Below are 16,825 nucleotides of genomic sequence, written 5' to 3'. Positions count from 1 at the left end.
GGAAGGAAGCACCATTACTATCCCCATGTTACAGCTGGGGAAACTGAGGCAAAAAGTTAAGTGACTTGTCCAAGGTCACACAGATAGTAAGTGTAAGTGTGAAAGGTTATCTATGAACTCGGGTATTCCTGAGCCCAAGTCCAGTGGTCTAGCCACTATGCCACCCAGCTATGATTATGTGATCTTATGAAATTCATTTGTGATCCCAAAGTGGGCACAAACATGCACACACACGTATAAATAACTCTTCATGAATAAATTCTTTAATCACTATTTACAAGTCTTCAGTCCCTCTTGTCAAAACGCCAGAGGCTGTGCTCTTCTGGGCGGCATCAGCAGCGAGTCAGGAACAAAATCGGATGATCAGGGCTTTCTTCCAGTGCATCTCCCACCTACTAAAGCCCTAGCATGGCGTGATTCCCAGACACATGGGCATGTGTGCAGACGTCTGCTCACCCATCAGCCTTAAATGTCAGGTTTGAAGAGGCGGCGGCTCGTCCCCATCCTCCGCCAACAACAGAAGAGAACGGCCCTTTCAGCTGGTCATCGGCTCATCGCCGGGACCTACAACCCAGAACGGGGCCGAGGCACCTTGGAAGGCAAGAAACACAGCCGGCTGCAGGAAATTCTGCTGCCTCCTGTGCCCAAAGTAGCGAATCCTGTAGAGGCCCGGCAGGGTGGTGCCCGCAATGTGCCATTGGACAGTTACGTTGCTCTGACCAGAGGATCCTTTATGCCAGTAAAACCTGACGTTGAAAATAAAAGAAAATCTCATTTTATCTTAGTGAAATGAGGTGTTTTTAGAAAGTCTGAAAGAAGGAGTGACATTTCCAGAAGGGAAACCTCCTCCCTGAGAGGAACAGATAAGGAAGGTGTCCATGCCGTAGAGCCCGGGACCACGAGAGCATAAATAACTTGCTTAGAGTCACAAAGGGTGAAAGGGGAAAGGTGGGAGGGAAGAGCCTACTACGTGTGAGGCACTTTCCTGCGCACTTCACAGACATCTCATTTACTGGGAAGTAGGTGCTATTATTATCCCCATTTTATTGTTGAGTAAACTGAGGCCAATGGACGTTAAGTGACATGATCAAGGTCATAAAGTTAGTTCCAGTCTGAGTGGAATTTGAACTCAGATCTTCCGCCCTATCCTCTGGGCCACTCCTCAGCCTCAAGCCAGTGTGTGCCCATAGTCCAGGTTTCCCAGCTCCAAGATCCAGCCTCTTCTGCCTCTCACAGCCCACCCCATCACATACTTGTGTTGTGTGTATTAAGGTTTCTCCAGTAGCTTTCAGAGAATGGGACTATGCCTTGTGCTTTCCAGTGTGACCCTCAGGGCCTGGAGCATAGTAGGTGTGCCGCCAACATGTGGTGCCAGGGAGAGAAAGAAGATGATGAAAGACGAACCATTTCACAAATGGACGCCCCACATCCAGACGTCCCAGAGGCCAGAAGAGCCCTGTCCTCCTAACAACAGGTAGTGAATAAAGTTCTCTATGAAGGAGAGTTACAGGGTCACACCTGGTTCTTAGAAAGATGCTCTGGAAGCTGTGTGGAGGCAGGACTGCAGAGCGCAGAGACTGCTCTTTGAACAAGCGAGCTCTCCAACTACAAGCACACACCTAGTTTTGTAGAAAGCCACAAATGAAACATCTCAGTACGTCAGGCAGCTCGGTGGGTCAGATCCTGCCTGAGATACTACCTCGATGGTCCTGGGTAAATCATTAATCTCAGTTTCCTGATCTGTAGAATGGAGATGATTATAGCATTTCCTCCCAGGGCGGTTGTGAGGATAAAATGAAGTCAAATTTCTTAAATATTTTGACAACCTTAAAGTCCTATATAAATGCTAGTTATAATAGTTATTATTATTCCTTCTATTAACCTGGACTCTAACTCTCCATGACTTAGTAAGATCACAGCATTGGAAGAAACTGTCTAGTTCAGAGTGGCCACCCCTGGTCTAGTTCAACCCTGTGAAATGGAGAGAGGGCTGGGGTTGCATTCAGTGATCTCTGAGCTCTCCTATAGATCTAAATCTCAGATCCTATGAAGCCCCTCATCTTATATAAAAGGAAACTGAGGACTTATCCAAGGTCACACAAGTAGTGAGTAGCAAAACCAGAATTTGAATCTGGATCCCTTGGGTCTTTAAGAGATGGGTACAATGATGTCAATGGAAAGGGAAATAACATCAAATTTGACCTTGAAAGCTGAGAAATTATAAGCACCAAGTTTGGTCCCAAAGACGAGATGGAAAAATGAGCCTTTTTTCCTACTTTGGCAGAAACATGGACTGTGGGTTTGGAACACAGCATATGAAGGCAGACATAGTTTTGCTGGGGGTTTTCCTCTGTATTCTTTATTAAAGGAGATAACTCCCGGGGGGGGGGGGGGAGAGAGGAATTCATTGGAAATATAGAAAAAAAGATATCAATAAAAATTATTTTTAAATAGTTGCTATGTAAAATTATGAAAATGGAAGGAACAAAAAAAAAAACCCTTTATTGCTATGAAGTTATAATGACCAAACTTGACCCCAAAGAAGAGACAGGAGAATTCCTTCCTTCTTTCCCTTCTTTGCAGAGATGGGAGAATGTGAGCATGATTCTAATAGTTCATAAGTGGCTTAGCTCTGCTGAATTGTTAGGGATTTCTTTTCTTCTCTTTCCTTATTCTTTGCTATGAGGGACTGGGGGTATGGGAAAGGATGTCAAACAAAAATAATGTAAAAACTAACAATGCCAAAAATTCTGTGGGTGATGGGCTTTGGCCTCACCATGTCCATCCCTAGCAGCCACCTCAGCAGGAGCCTCTCTGCATTTAGCGAGTCTGGCAGATGCAGGGTCCATCACCAGGCTCAGACTCAAAGCCTTTCATCAGTTTGTGGCCTCTGCTGGAATGGCCTTCAAGAAACCAGGGTCACCCCTGGGCCAAGGTGAGATGAAATTAGAGAAAGCCATTGAGCCCATAAGCCAGCTGGTGAGCCAACGCCATCCCTTCAGCATCACACAGTCATGGGGTCTCGCCCATTTCTCTTGCCTATCCAGGCTTCAGAAACCAACTCTTTTCAAAGTTTAAGAGACAGAAGAGAATGACTCACCTGGTGTCCCATGAGGCATCATTATGTACTATCTGCCACATTGCAGAAGTGTTCTCATATCTCTCAACTGTCAGGAAGGTGTGATCTGTCTAGAATATAAGTGAGTTAACCATTCAGACACTGAAAATCCCCAGAGTACCACTGACCCTACCCTGGGAAGAGGGGGTTATGGGTGGGAAATACAGACTCCAGTAAAAAGAGACCATAGAAACAGGCAAGAAGGAAGAGGAAGAGGGAACCATGAGAGGACTGAGCTTCCCTGTGAGGGTGACGGCCATCCCAGACTACACCTGGGGCAAACCACGGAAGGAAGATGCTGTTTGGGGAGACTGGAGGGACCAGTGACTTTCTTTCCCCTTCTCACTTACCCTTTCTCCAAAGAAGGTGGGATATTTGTTGGGCCATTTACTACATTCACCTCCTCTCTTCCCTCTGGTTTTGTTTTTCAAGCTACTTTGTTAAGTCATTAACTGGGATAAAGCTTTAAACTGTGTGTTATATTCCACTTAATGATTACAAATTGAGGGGAAAGAGAAAGGATTCCTTTTTCTATAAACGAAATAGTTGATTTAGACTGAACCTGGGGGCCAGACAGCTCATTAAACCAGCTGGACAATGGAGGAGAGGAATGCTGAACTGTGACAAACCTGGCAGTGAATTGGGGATTCCTGTGCCCATGGAGGTTTTCCAAAGCAAGGCAAACCCAAAAGGGGAGGGAGGAGTGAAAAGCCCCTGAAGAGAAGTGAGCTGCCCCAAGGATGGAAGGGAAGCAAGGTCCCCTAGCTCAGGGGATGATTAGCAGGTCATGCCGCTCCCCAGCACCATCTGCTGCTGACATTTGCTATACTTTTGGACTTTCTTGTAACGCAGCTCCTCAAATAGAATGCAAGTTCCTTAAAGGATATCAATTGTGCATCTGCATCCCCAGTGCCTGGTAAGTACTTACTAAATGCTTATGCAATTGAATTAAATCAAGTTGAATGTGTCTAGGACTTGAATAGGTTTGAGAGGAATCCAAGAGCTCTGCTCTTTGCTGACTTGGCTGAGGACAAGGGCATAGGGCAACCAGGTGGCTCAGTGAGTAGATAGAGCACTGGACCCAAAGTCAGAAAGACCTGAGTTCGAATCCTGCCTCAAACACTTCCCAGCTGTGCAACCCTGGAAGGACCTCTCTGTGCTTTCATTTCCTCAATTGAAAAAAGCCTGACCTCACAGGCTTGTGGGGGACCGAATGATGATGATCTAGCATGTAGAAAGTGCTTCGTAAACCTGAAGCGCTATAGATTATTATTATTAGTGAGAAGGCTTAGTTAGCTGCGAGCCCTGTGTGAGGACCAGGTTCAGGGACCCAAGGGTCCTCCCTTTGCCTCTGCCTGCTTTTCCAGAGGCATAATTAGTTCCATAAATGCAAATAACCACACAAAGCATTTACCTGGAGGCATCAGAGGCTCCTGAAGGAAGGGAATATGTTTTCCTCATTAGCCTTTCAACTTTAGGCTCTGCTGCTTCTCCATGGCAATGCCAGAACACATTTCCCTGCTGCCTGGTTCCCATGGATATCAGCTAGGCTGATTAATCACATCCTTTCCAAGAGCCCTTTGATATCCTCCAGAAGATCGTTAGATAAAAACACCAATTGTAGCAGCATCATTAGGCATGCCTCTCACTTGATTTTTAAAAAAAAAAATAAATTTCCAAGGAGTCCAAAATCTGCCACCAGGCCAGATTTAGAGCAACAATGACTATACAAGAAGGATGTGTTTGTGACTGGTCAGAGACAGGAATCAGGGCTCAGAATGGGGGGGGGGGGGGAGGGGGGGGGCGCTGAGTAGAACGTCTGCCAGCCCCAGAAAGGCAGAATGACAAACGACCACGGGGCCTGTCCAGACTGGCTATGCAATAGAGAGGTGACTGTCTCAGGGCAGCAAGATCTCAGGGGCACAGACAGAGATCACATAGAGCCAGGACAGTACTGAATAAAGGTCAGAGGCAGCTAGACCGGTGATGCATGGGCGGGGAACTTCTGGTGTGGATGCTCCCAACACCAAAGGCCGCTGGCAAATCATGGGTTAGAGAATTACTGAGCATGCAGAGAGGTCCAGTGACTGCTCACACAGCTTGTGTCTGTCAGAGGCAGGACCCAGTCAGGTCTTCCTGACTCCAAGGATGACTCTTTATCCCATAAGTCGCTCTGCCTCGCCTTTGGAAATAGAAGCCAAGTATAGACATTTATTCAAAGGACCAGCAGCAGAGCCTGGAAAAGCACAGCTGGCCTTGGGATCAGGAGGAGTGAGCTTGACCCATGCTGGCTGGGCCATCTTGGGCAGGTCACTAACCTCCCATCCCCCAAACAGCACCCTGAGGCTCCGGGGGACCGAGGAGGTGCCCATTTCCCACGACGAAGAGAGCGTGCACAATGGAAACTGTCCAGTGCCAACAGAACCACAGTCTGGACATGTATGTGTGCATATATGTGTGTATGTAATATATCAGACACATGTTGGCTGCATGACCTTGGGAAAGTCCCCTCCCCTCCCCTCCTTTGTCTTCTCTCCCCTGTCCTCCCTCCCCATATTCTCTCAACCAAAAATATTTGCCCCTCCAGTCCGTCCCTGTGGCTGAAATTGCCAGCGTGCATGTGAGTGCCCCCGAAGCCAGGCTGGGCCAAGCTTTTGAATGAGATCATCTCATTCATCGTGGGAGCTTTTCACCTCCTCCTCACTCTCTTCTTGTGAGGTGGGGGGAGCAGTACCCAAGATGGGCACCTGGGAAGCCTGAAGGTCAGGACCATGAGGCTCCTGTTCCAGGGGACTGTGAGCTGACAGGAGGCAGTGTCTGGGCACCCCCTGGGTGTGGGGAGGGAGGGGCCGGAAAGCAGAGGGAGGGGATGTGAAATGGTGCAACTTTCCTTCGGACCATCTCTGTGTAGCATTATAATGATTCTCACCAGATTTTCTGCTGAATTCTTCGGGTTAGCACCCACAAACATGACCTCAGCAACCTCACCCTGAAGAAAACAGAAGTTATCTGGTGAGACAGGACGAGGACATTTTTGAAAACAGCTAGCCTCTGTATAGCACTTTGAGGTTTGCAAATTACTTTACATATATCTCAGGGAGCTCCATATAACAACTCTGGGAGGTAGATGCAATTATGATCCCCATCTTACAGGGGAGGAAACTGAGGCAGGCAGAGGTAAAGTGACTTGCCCAGGATCACACAGCTAGTAAATGTATGAAGCTGGATTTGGACTCCCATCTCCCTGACTCCAAATCCAATACTCTGTTGTTTGCAGTCTATATTGCATTCATATTTTGTGAAGCTGCTGCTGCCCCCTACCCCTTGTTAACTCATTTATTTTGAAAGCAAGGGGGTGCAATGTCAGCAATAGAAAGCCTGACCTCTGGCCCCTGCTGACTCTGACTAAGGAGGAGTTCCATACCTGAGCCCTCGAACCCTGAGCACCTGCCCCAGGCTCTCAGCCTGCCTTAGCAGGGGGGCTTTCCTCACTTCAAAGAAATCCCAGATCCATTCCCTATCCCCACTTTCTGTATGTTCTCATGTCTACACACTATAAGCTGCTTAAATATAGGCCTGTTTCATTTTAATTTTTGACACAGCCCCTGGCACACAGGAAACACAATATGTGCTTGCTGATTGGTTTGTATAAGATTCAAGAGCCCTGATTCAGGAGTTGGATAACCTGGATTCAAGTCCTAAGAATGATACTCCCTACCAGCATCACCTTGGAAAAGTCATCTACCTCCCCACATCTCCTCAGGTCCCATCCAGCTAGCTCTGGACTGATCTAATTTTACTTTCCAAGGTCCCCACTAGCTAAACAGACTCTACAGGGTGCATAGTAGAGAGACAAAAATAATGAGCAAAAGTTACCAAGAGCCAAACTCCGGCCACGTCTCAGGTAAAACACTCCTACAAAGTCAGCACCTTCAGCCCTATCTCAAAGGGAAAAGGATCTGATTTGGGGAGGAGAGGATGGTTGCTAGTTGTAGTGGGATGTCCTTGTTCAGTAGGGGCAGGACTAGATGGCCACTGGCGCCATCTCCAACTGAAGTTCTGTCTCCTTCCATTCATGGCAATTATTTTAAAAACTGTCCAGTCTCCAGGGAGTATCATACAAAAGTTCTCAGCCCACTGGTTTCTCCAGAAGCCTGCGCCCACCCACAGGAGGCGCTCCACACCAGTGGAAAGAAACGGGGAGGATGCTTAGGCCAAGGACAACTCATTAAAATCAGTCCTGAAGCACTGAGCATCTCCCTGGGGTTCCAAAATCCTGAGGATGATCTACAGGACTTGGCAAAGAAATCTTTCCATCGCTTCTGAATCCACTCAGCACACCTAGGCCATGGCCTTGGGTCCGCTCTAACCTTCCCCACATTCCTATCTGCTTCACTGCTGATAAGATGGACATCATTCGATTGGCCATACAGAGATGGCAAGAAAGCTCATTCCCTGTGGAGACCACAGTGTGGAGAGGTGAAGCTCAACCCAGCTCCGAGTCCAAGAGCAGGGAAGACTCAGCATGAAGGACCAGGTGCCTCCCTGAGCCAGGCCCAGGCACCAGCCAGTGTGGAAGCAGAGACGGCAAAGGAAGCATCACATTTCCAATTGTTCACATTTTCCAAATGCAAACAAGACTGATCTGAAGTCAAGAGATCTGCGTTTGAATTCCGACTAAACCAGTCAAGAAGCCCAGGGCCCAAAACTCAGGTGTCCAACAAAGGCAGCGGATCGTTGGCTCCTTCCTGACCCTTTCTGGTTTCCAGTCGGCCCTTCTATAAAGTGCGGGGGCTGGGCCAGGTGCCTTCCAGCTCAAAGTCAATTAGCCTGTGATTCTGACCATTCATCCGCCCAGAGCCAAGGAGCCCCTGGAGGGCTGTGGAGACCCATGGGCTTGTTTTTTTACCAAAGTCTCACTTTTTCTTCATTCCTGAACAAAGCTTCTCATTACTGTCCTAGCATCCACATTCTAAGTGTTCAACACACAGCAGGGATTCGTCCGTCCAACAGGAAGCTCCCCTTCAGCATCTGGAGAAGGGCTCAGCCAGCTTTCGCTCTGGCTGAGGGGGAACCTCCCCCCGGGGAACCCCCTCCCCCCTGTCTCCACCCCATCCTGATGGTGGCTCATTCATCCCTCGCTGGGGGCGCTGCATGGCTAGGTTTGTCCTCACAGCCGGTCTCAGTCTATGCCTTGGTGACCTCCACAAGCAGCTGGAGATGAGCGGACGCGTGGCTTCGTGAATTCGAGCCTTCTTCTTCTTTTCCTCAGCGGCCAGATCTTGTCTTCTCCACCAATGGTCCCCATCCACCCTCACCCGCCAGTCAAGGCCTCCATCTCTTTTCCCCTGGGCTACTCGTGAGCCTTCTGGGAGGTTCTCTGACTCACCTCTCCCCTTCCATCCCAGTCTGTGGTCACAGGCTGCTGCCAAGGGGATTTTCCCACAGTCACATCATCCCCCTGCTCAATAAATCCCAGGGGCTCCTTCTCACCTCCAGGATCAAAGAGCCTTTGTGATGGTTTTATTCTTAATCCTCCTCACCACACACTGCTTTCCAGCCATTTCCTCCCTACTCTACACACAAGATGATGCTGTATCTCCCATCTCCAAGCCTTTGCCCTGCCTGACCCCCACACCTGGAATGCCCTCCCTCCTCATTTCCACCTCAGATCAAGCACCACCTTCTTCAACATGTCTCCAGCAACTTGGACTCCCCCTCCCAAAACTATCTGGGATTCATTTGTTGATGGTTGGTGGAGCCTCTTATGAGTGAGGACACTCTGACTCCCCCATTAAGGGACAAACCATTTCACATCTATTTGTGTATCCCCACCTCCTGTAACACAGAGCCTGGTATGCAGAAGACCATAACGAATGCTTGTTGGTTCTTCCTCAACTCTTGAAAGTGTGGGATTTCACCAATGGTGTAGTCCCTCTGCTAATGCAAGTGGCAGCCCCTCTATGGTTTGGTCATCTGTAAGAGTTCCTATGGAGAGGCAGCTGGAGGAGGGCCTAGGGAGATGGTCCCAGAGTCAGGATCTGGGTCCAACTTCCACCTTGGAAACATCTTCGATGTGTGATCTGAGCAAGTCAATTTACTTTGTCTTGATTCCCAGGCATTCTCTACAACTGTAGCCTAAAAATCCTCTAGATAAAGGGAGCTTCCTCATGCCAATTAAAATCACAAATCTAGACAAACCAAGTCTGGCCAAACAAAATCCATCACCTAGTGGTAGTGGCCAACTTGATGATGAGTCTCTTAACTGCTGCCTTCCTCAGTTTTCTCCTTTGTAAAATGGGGACAATAACAGCACCTCCCCCAGGCCTGGTGTGAGGACCAAATGAGATATTTGTGAAATACTCTGCCAGCCTTAAAATGCCATCAAAGGGCTGGCTGTCACTATTAGCGTCCCCCCTCAAGCTCGCAAAAAGTACTTCCAAGTCTCTATTATCTTTCCTCTATTTGAGTCTGATGACTTCTCCATGAGGAAGGTAGTTGGCACATCATTACCCCCTCCCCATTCTACTGATGATGGGAAAACAGCTACAGAAGATGGAATCATTTACCCAGGGTCACACAAAAGCCTTGTGAAGTGTAGGCCACAGACCTTAGCCCTGTCATTTGACCTTGGGCCAAGCTGAGTCAGGCAGCAAGATTTATTAAACACCTACTATGCACCAAGCACTGTGTTAAGTAATGGGGGCATACAGAAAGGCGAAGATGGTCCCTGTCCTCAGGGAGCTGACAATCTAAAAAGAGGAACAGCATGTAAACAAAAAATACAAATAATAGATAAAGACATGTATGTGCAGAAATATGAACAAACGGAGCATCTGCACCTTGTTTAAAGCAGAGTCTGTGTCTTGTTTTATATGTGTGTACATATAAATAAAATGTGTGCATATAGAGCAAGGTACAGACACTGTGCATATATACATATATAAAGAGAGTGTCTGCATCTTGTTATTGATAAGACACATGCATAGATGGCATGTAAGCGTACCTAATTTATAAGATGTGCATTCTATATTACATATAAGCATGCATACACACATACACAATATGTACACGCACATACGTGTGCACACATACATACACACACCCATACACCACACACATAAGGTTGATGACAGTGATCTGGGAGGAGAAAGCAAGACCATGAAAGGCATCCTTCAGAAAGTGGGATTTGAGGACCCCAGGTAGTGCTGAGGCCCAGAAGATGACCCCAGGCGGTGCTGAGGCTCGGACTGGGAGGTGAGACAGAGGCCCGGATGAGGCCTGATCAACGTGGTGGCAAGTTGACCCACCAACCACAAGAGCCACTGCCAGGCCTATCACTGCAGGGCTGGGACTGGATGGAGTAGAGTAAGAATCAAATGCAGGGCCCCTGGCAGAGGCAGCAGCTACTCCTGGGACTACCAATCCACAGCCCAGAAATTTAAAAAGCCCCTATCTGGGCTTCCAGGGACCAGGGTGGCAGAGTGAACCCCGGCTGCTCCAATCCCCCCTCTGACCCTGAAAACATAGTAATCATTGCCCCAGGGCAAACCTTTAAACAGTAAAGGCTTAGGAACCCTAGAGGAAGGGCGTGCCTAGGACCCTGCCTCAAAATGGGTAAAAAGCAGATTGCAAAGACAAAGACTCTGGAGTCCTACTATCATGAGAGGAAGGAACCAAAATCCTAGGGAGACAGTGTTGACTCCACACCCACAGCTGAAGCTTCAAAAGGGAACTGGTCTCAGGCACAGGAAGCATTCTTAGATGAGCTCAAAAAGAACTTTGAAAACCAAATGAGAGAGATAGAAGACAAAAATGAATAATTCTTTTAAAATCAAAATTGCAAAATTAGAAAAACATTACAATGAAGGAAACAGCTCCTTAAAAAGAAAAATGTGTGATATGGAAAAGGAGCTTCAAAAACTAACGGAGGAAAATAATTCACTAAAAACTAGAATCAACCAAATTGAAGCAAATGACTCTCTGAGGAACTGTAATGGGAATGTAAATTTTAAAGATCTTCCCTGCCCCTAGGCTAAAGTGCACCTGGAGCCTGGGGTGGGAGGCTTGTTTTTCAGTAGATACTTCTTGATTGGCCAGTGAGTCAATAAGGTTGTTACATTCTCTGAACCAGAAGAAGGCTATATAAGCCCTGATGTGTAGCTTTGTTTTGGGGGGCTCACTTTGAGAAGTGTTCTGTGATTTGATCTGGATTCTGGGAAGCTGTTGTCCAGGGCCCCCACAGCTTTGAAAAACCCAGATGTTGATTTGGTATGGATGTAATGGCTGGACAGTTTGGAAAGCTGTCTACTTGATCTGTTTCTGTCTTGATAATTCTGCCTGTATACTTTGAAGTTCGGGGTGCTGACCTTTTTCCCCTGAACAAGGTAAATGATATATGTCTGACTGATTAAAGTAAGCTTGTTAACCCATTTTGAGTTGCTTTCCTTTATCAAAGCAGATCCAAGAACCTGTATGGGCAGCCACCCTGAGGATGCTTGGGGTGCTTGCTGCTACAGGAACCAAGAATTAGTCAAACAAAACATCAAGAACGAAAAATGTTAAAAAGAGGTAAAATATCTCAATGGAAAAATAACTGACCTGGAAAACAGATCCAGGAGAGATAATCTGAGAATCATAGGCCTACCAGAAGATCATGATGAAAAAAATGAGATTGGACAACATTCTCCAAGAGCTCATTAAGGAAAACTGCCCTGGGATACTAGAACCAGAGTGTAAAATAGAAATTGAGAGAATCCACCAGACACCTCATGTGAAAGAGATCCCAAATTGAAAAGTTCTCGAAATGTTGTGGCCAAACTTCAGAACTACCAGGTGAAGGAGAAAATACTACAAGCAACCAGAAAGAAAAATTCAAATATCAAGGAACCACAGTGAGGATCACTCACGATTTGGCAGCAGTGGAATTCAATTTTTCAAAAGGCAACAGAGCTCAGGTTACAACCAAGGATCACCTACCCAGCAAGACTGAACATATTCTTCCAGGCAAAGAGATGGTGATTCAATGATATAACAGATTTCCAGACCTTCCTGATGAAAAAGCCAGAGCTCAGTGGAAAATTCAACCCCTAACTATGAGATGCAAAAGAGACATAGAAAGGTAAACAAGGAAAATACACACACACACACACACACACACACACACACACACACACACACACACACACACACCCTGTTATTTAATAAGAGCAAACTGTTTATAGACAAGTAGAGGGTATGAGTATAAATTACACAAAATGACAATTTAAAAAATCTTACTAAGGGCTACAAAGGGACTGCAGTGGAAGAAGAAGAAAGAATGAAGTGGAAAAGGGTAAATTATGCCACACAAAGACGCATAATAAACAATATAATAGAGGGAAAGAAGGGAGGGAGATAAGTATAATATGAGCTTTTCCCTCATTGGTTCTGGTGCAAGGAGGGAATAATACAACCAGTTAAGCATAGGACTGTATGGAGAAGAAATGCAAAACATATCATGATAGAGGGAAAGAGGGGAGGGAGAGGAGCTTTGCATGAGATCTGTTCCTGTCACTCTTGGTACGAAGAAGAAATAACATACTTCATTAAGTATAAAAATATCCTACAGGCAGCAGGAAGGGGGAAGGGCTGCAAAAGGGGGGAGGTAAAAGGGAGGGAAGAAGTAAGGAGGAAGAGGAGGAAAAGGGAGGGGCGCTGATGAGGGAAGCGGTGGTCAAAAGGAAAACTATTAAGGAGGGGAAGGGAGAAGGGGAGAAAAATAAAAGTGTAAACAGGGGAGGGAATAGGATGGAAGGAAAGAAACAGAAAATAATCATAACTGTGAATGTGATGAACTCTCCCATAAAACAGAGACAGATAGCAGAACAGATTAAAAACCATAATCCTACAATGTGCTGTTTAGAAGAAACACATCTGAAACAGAGGGATACACACAGGGTAAAGGTAAAAGGCTGGAGTAAAATATATCATGCCTCAGCTAAAGTAAAAAAAGCAGGGGTAGCAATCCTTATCTCAGATAAAGCAAAAGCAAAAATTGATCTAATTAAAAGAGATAAGGAAGGAATCTATATCCTGCTAAAAGGCACCATCGAGAATGAAGCAATATCATTACTTAACATATATGCACCAAGTGGTATAGCATCCAGATTCCTAGAGGAGAAGGTAAGGGAATTAGAGGAAGAAATAGATAGCAAAACTATACTAGTGGGAGACCTTAATCTCCCCCTCTCTGAACTTGATAAATCCAACCTCAAAATAAACAAGAAAGAAGTTAAGGAGGTGAATAGAGTTTTAGAGAGGTAAGTATGATAGATCTCTGGAGAAAACTGAATGGGGATAAAAAGGAATATACATTCTTCTCAGTGGTACATGGCACATACACAAAAATCGATCATGTACTAGGATATAAAACCTCACAATTCAGTGCAGAAAGGCAGAAATATTAAGTGCATCATTCTCAGATCATGATGCATTAAAAATCATATGCAATAAAGGGCCATGGAAAGACACTAAAAACTATTTAGAAACTAAACAATTTAATCCTAAAGAATGAGTGGGTCAAACAAGAAATCATAGAAACAATCAATAGCTTCATTCAAGAGAATGACAATAATGAGACAACATACCCAAATTTGTGGGATGCAACAAAGGCAGCTCTTAGGGGAAGTTTTATATCCCTGAGTGCATACATGAATAGATTAGAGAAAAGGGAGGTCAATTAATTGGGCATGCAATTGAAAAAGTTAGAAAAAGAACAAATTGAAAGTCTGCAATTAAATACTAAATTAGCAATACTGAAAACCAAAGGAGAGATTAATAAAATTGAAATTAAGAAAACTGTTGAATTAATAAAAACTAAGAACTGGTTTTATGAAAAAAAAACAATAAAATTGATAGACCCTTAGACAATATGATTTAAAAAAAGAAAGAAGAATACCAAATTATGAGTATCAAAAATGAAAAGGGTGAATCTACCTCCAATGAAGAGGGAATTAGAAAGTGGGATTTTGAGCTGAGCCATCAAGGAAGCTTCTGGGCAAAGGGGAGGAGGCAGAGGGCTCCAGGCAGAGGAGAGGTGGAGGAGAGATCTGAAGTGCCTTATTATTGGTCCCATAGCTAATAAATGTTGGAGGCCAGATTTAAACCCAACTCCCTCCTAATTCCAAGGGCATCTTTCTCACCACCACCTCCTCTCAAAACCAAAGGATTTTAAAGAAACAGTTGGAAGATTTCAAAAAGATCATGTCCAGTAGTCCCATCTCTCCAGATCACTTCTTTTTATATTTTTAATTTAATTATTTATTTTTAGTTTTCAACAGTCACTTACATAAATTTTAAATTTTGAGAGAAGACCTGGCTGTAAAAATGGTCGCTGCTGAGAGCAGACATGGACACTGCCATTGGAGACAGGGGAATGAAATACCAAACACACACAAGAATCCAGAAATCAAATCAAGATGCTGATATGTCTTGAAGGTTCTTACCCTTTGGTATTCCAGCTTGGCTGACTGTAGCACATCCCCGAATGTAGTGTTTGTTGGGGTTCTATCAACTGTATTGGGAGTCAATGGCAACATCAGTTGACTAAAAAAGGGTGGCTCCGGTCCTTGGCTTAAACTGGCAACCGTGTCCTATAGTAGAGTAGAGAGAATTTGCTGAGTTTGGAAATCCAGCGCATGAATTCTCACTGAGACGTCCCTGATCTGGAGGAAGTCCCCCATGCACTTGTTGATTTTGTGATTAAAAGGAAGTCTTTCTGAAATTTCAGCTGGGGGTCTATTCTTTTGAACATATGTCTCTCCAAATGACCAGTAAAATATCCAAGGTAATACTGTAATACCTGAAAGATGGTGGCCTGCATGATGTCCCAAAAGACTAAGAATCTTTGGACATTCACCCACTATTAGTCATGGAAGAGGGCACTGTTCCATCCTAGGGACAAGTCTCTGTAACAGCAGAGGTCCTGAGACTAGAAAAGGGATGACTCTGAAGGCTACCATGTTGTGGTCATAAGTGCACTCAAGATAGAATGAGGTGAGATTCGTGTTTGAATCCTGCCTCCAGCACTTACTAGATAGGCAAGAGTTAATGTTATGGAAGATGGATGTTGTTAGTTTCAATAGGGTGAGGGATCTGATAAAAAATGGCAGCTAGATATGGCATTAGATATTGGTCCAATAGGTTTGAGACCTGTTGGATCACAGTTCATTCACTTAACTTCCTTAAGACTCTTTTTCTTCATAAGAAAATGATGATAATAACACCATTATTACCTATCTCACAGGCTCCTTGAAGTTCAAGGGAGATAATGTATATAAAGCATTTTGTGAAATTGCAAAGTGTCATTGGCTACTAGTGTTATTACCATTATTATTACCAGGGTCATTACCATAATTAACTATTTGCATTAGGAAAGATTTTTCATTATTTGGGTTTCCTTAAGTAAAAATACTTGTCCATATGGATTTCTTAAATAAATGGACAGTTATTTATTGTAATGGTGAACATATATATGTGTGTGTGTGTGTATAAATATATGCATGTGTATGTATGTGAACATATGTGTCAGTTAAACTCTTGTGAAATCTTCTGTCTTGACATTTATAATAAACTCTTTTGCTGGTTTCTCATGGGGAGAGGAATCTCTTTTCAGATGAGATTAAAGTGAGATCAACACTTTAGTCAATTTCAAACTACAGAAGAGAAATTCACGCAGAATGATGGCACCAATTCACTGGTCCCTCCATTATACCATGATATTCACTGAAACAAAATCAGTCCCATTCTTTTAGAGTCTCACCCACCTCAGAGATGTGTGATTTTTAAGGTAGAAATAATAAAATGAAAACAGCTGGAATACCTAAATGAACACCCATGAAGCCCTCCCTCTTCCTCTCCACACACATGCAGACACCAGCATTACCGTGGCTATGGCCCTGGCGAGACCTCTGAACAGCTGGATGTAGGCAGAGAGAGTATGAGGACCGTAAATCGTGGACGCTGCCTCATAGCGCTGAACCTGTGGGAAGAGGACCCAGACATCTACAACCCAAACATCAGTGTCCACCAGCACAGCCCCACAGGTATGTGAATGAGCTCAGAGCAAGGGACCCAGAGGCAGCTAGTGCTCGGGCCTCACCTGATACTCTTCATAGGTTGCAATGTAATGTGTATAAACATTGCACAGTCCGGCAATCACCACACTCATGTTCTGCCTCCCGTTAGTCTCGAATTCCTGGGCATCAGGAACAGGAAAACAAAGGAGAGAAGAGCATAATCAAAATCTATCTCATGGCAGAACCTAGCCCCAGAATGGGCATTCATCAGTCTAGTCTCACTTTGTGTCTTGTCTTTGTCATTAATCAATTCAAATATTCCCTGTTAAAAGTTCTTGAAGTGATCCCAACTCTCCTACAATACCTAGGGGACTGAGTGATTCCAATTAAAAATTAGTGCCTTGGGGGCGGCCAGGTAGCACAGCAAGTAAGAGCACCGGCTCCAGTGTTGAGAAAACCTGGAGATCGAATCCCGGGCTCAGACACTTAGCACCCACCCAGAAACACCTTGCCATGTAACCTTGGGCAAGTTACTGAACCCCAATTGCTTAGGGGCGGCCAGGTGGCTCAGCGAGTAAGAGCACCAGCTCCAGTGTTGGGAAGACCTGGAGATCGAATCCTGGGCTCAGATACTCAGCACCACACCCAG

At 45.2% G+C, this 16,825-nt stretch overlaps 1 protein-coding gene across 1 annotated transcript in view; it reads right to left on the bottom strand.

Moving 5' to 3' along the window:
- Nucleotides 1-278: 278 nt before the first annotated feature.
- Nucleotides 279-16,825, bottom strand: part of ASAH2 (N-acylsphingosine amidohydrolase 2) — a 66,087-nt gene continuing 49,540 nt past the window's right edge. Inside the window, 6 exon segments of the mRNA XM_069101668.1 lie at nucleotides 279-746; nucleotides 3,101-3,189; nucleotides 6,048-6,107; nucleotides 14,605-14,751; nucleotides 16,044-16,139; nucleotides 16,260-16,355. Of these exon segments, the coding sequence (XP_068957769.1) occupies nucleotides 536-746; nucleotides 3,101-3,189; nucleotides 6,048-6,107; nucleotides 14,605-14,751; nucleotides 16,044-16,139; nucleotides 16,260-16,355 (699 nt within the window). The 3' untranslated portion in view covers nucleotides 279-535.

Source organism: Petaurus breviceps, unplaced genomic scaffold (assembly GCF_028583685.1).
Source record: "Petaurus breviceps papuanus isolate PSGF00001 unplaced genomic scaffold, PetGlider_PUasm1.0 490, whole genome shotgun sequence".
NCBI classification, from domain to species: Eukaryota; Metazoa; Chordata; class Mammalia; order Diprotodontia; family Petauridae; genus Petaurus; species Petaurus breviceps.
This window is presented reverse-complemented; position numbering and strand designations above follow the sequence as displayed.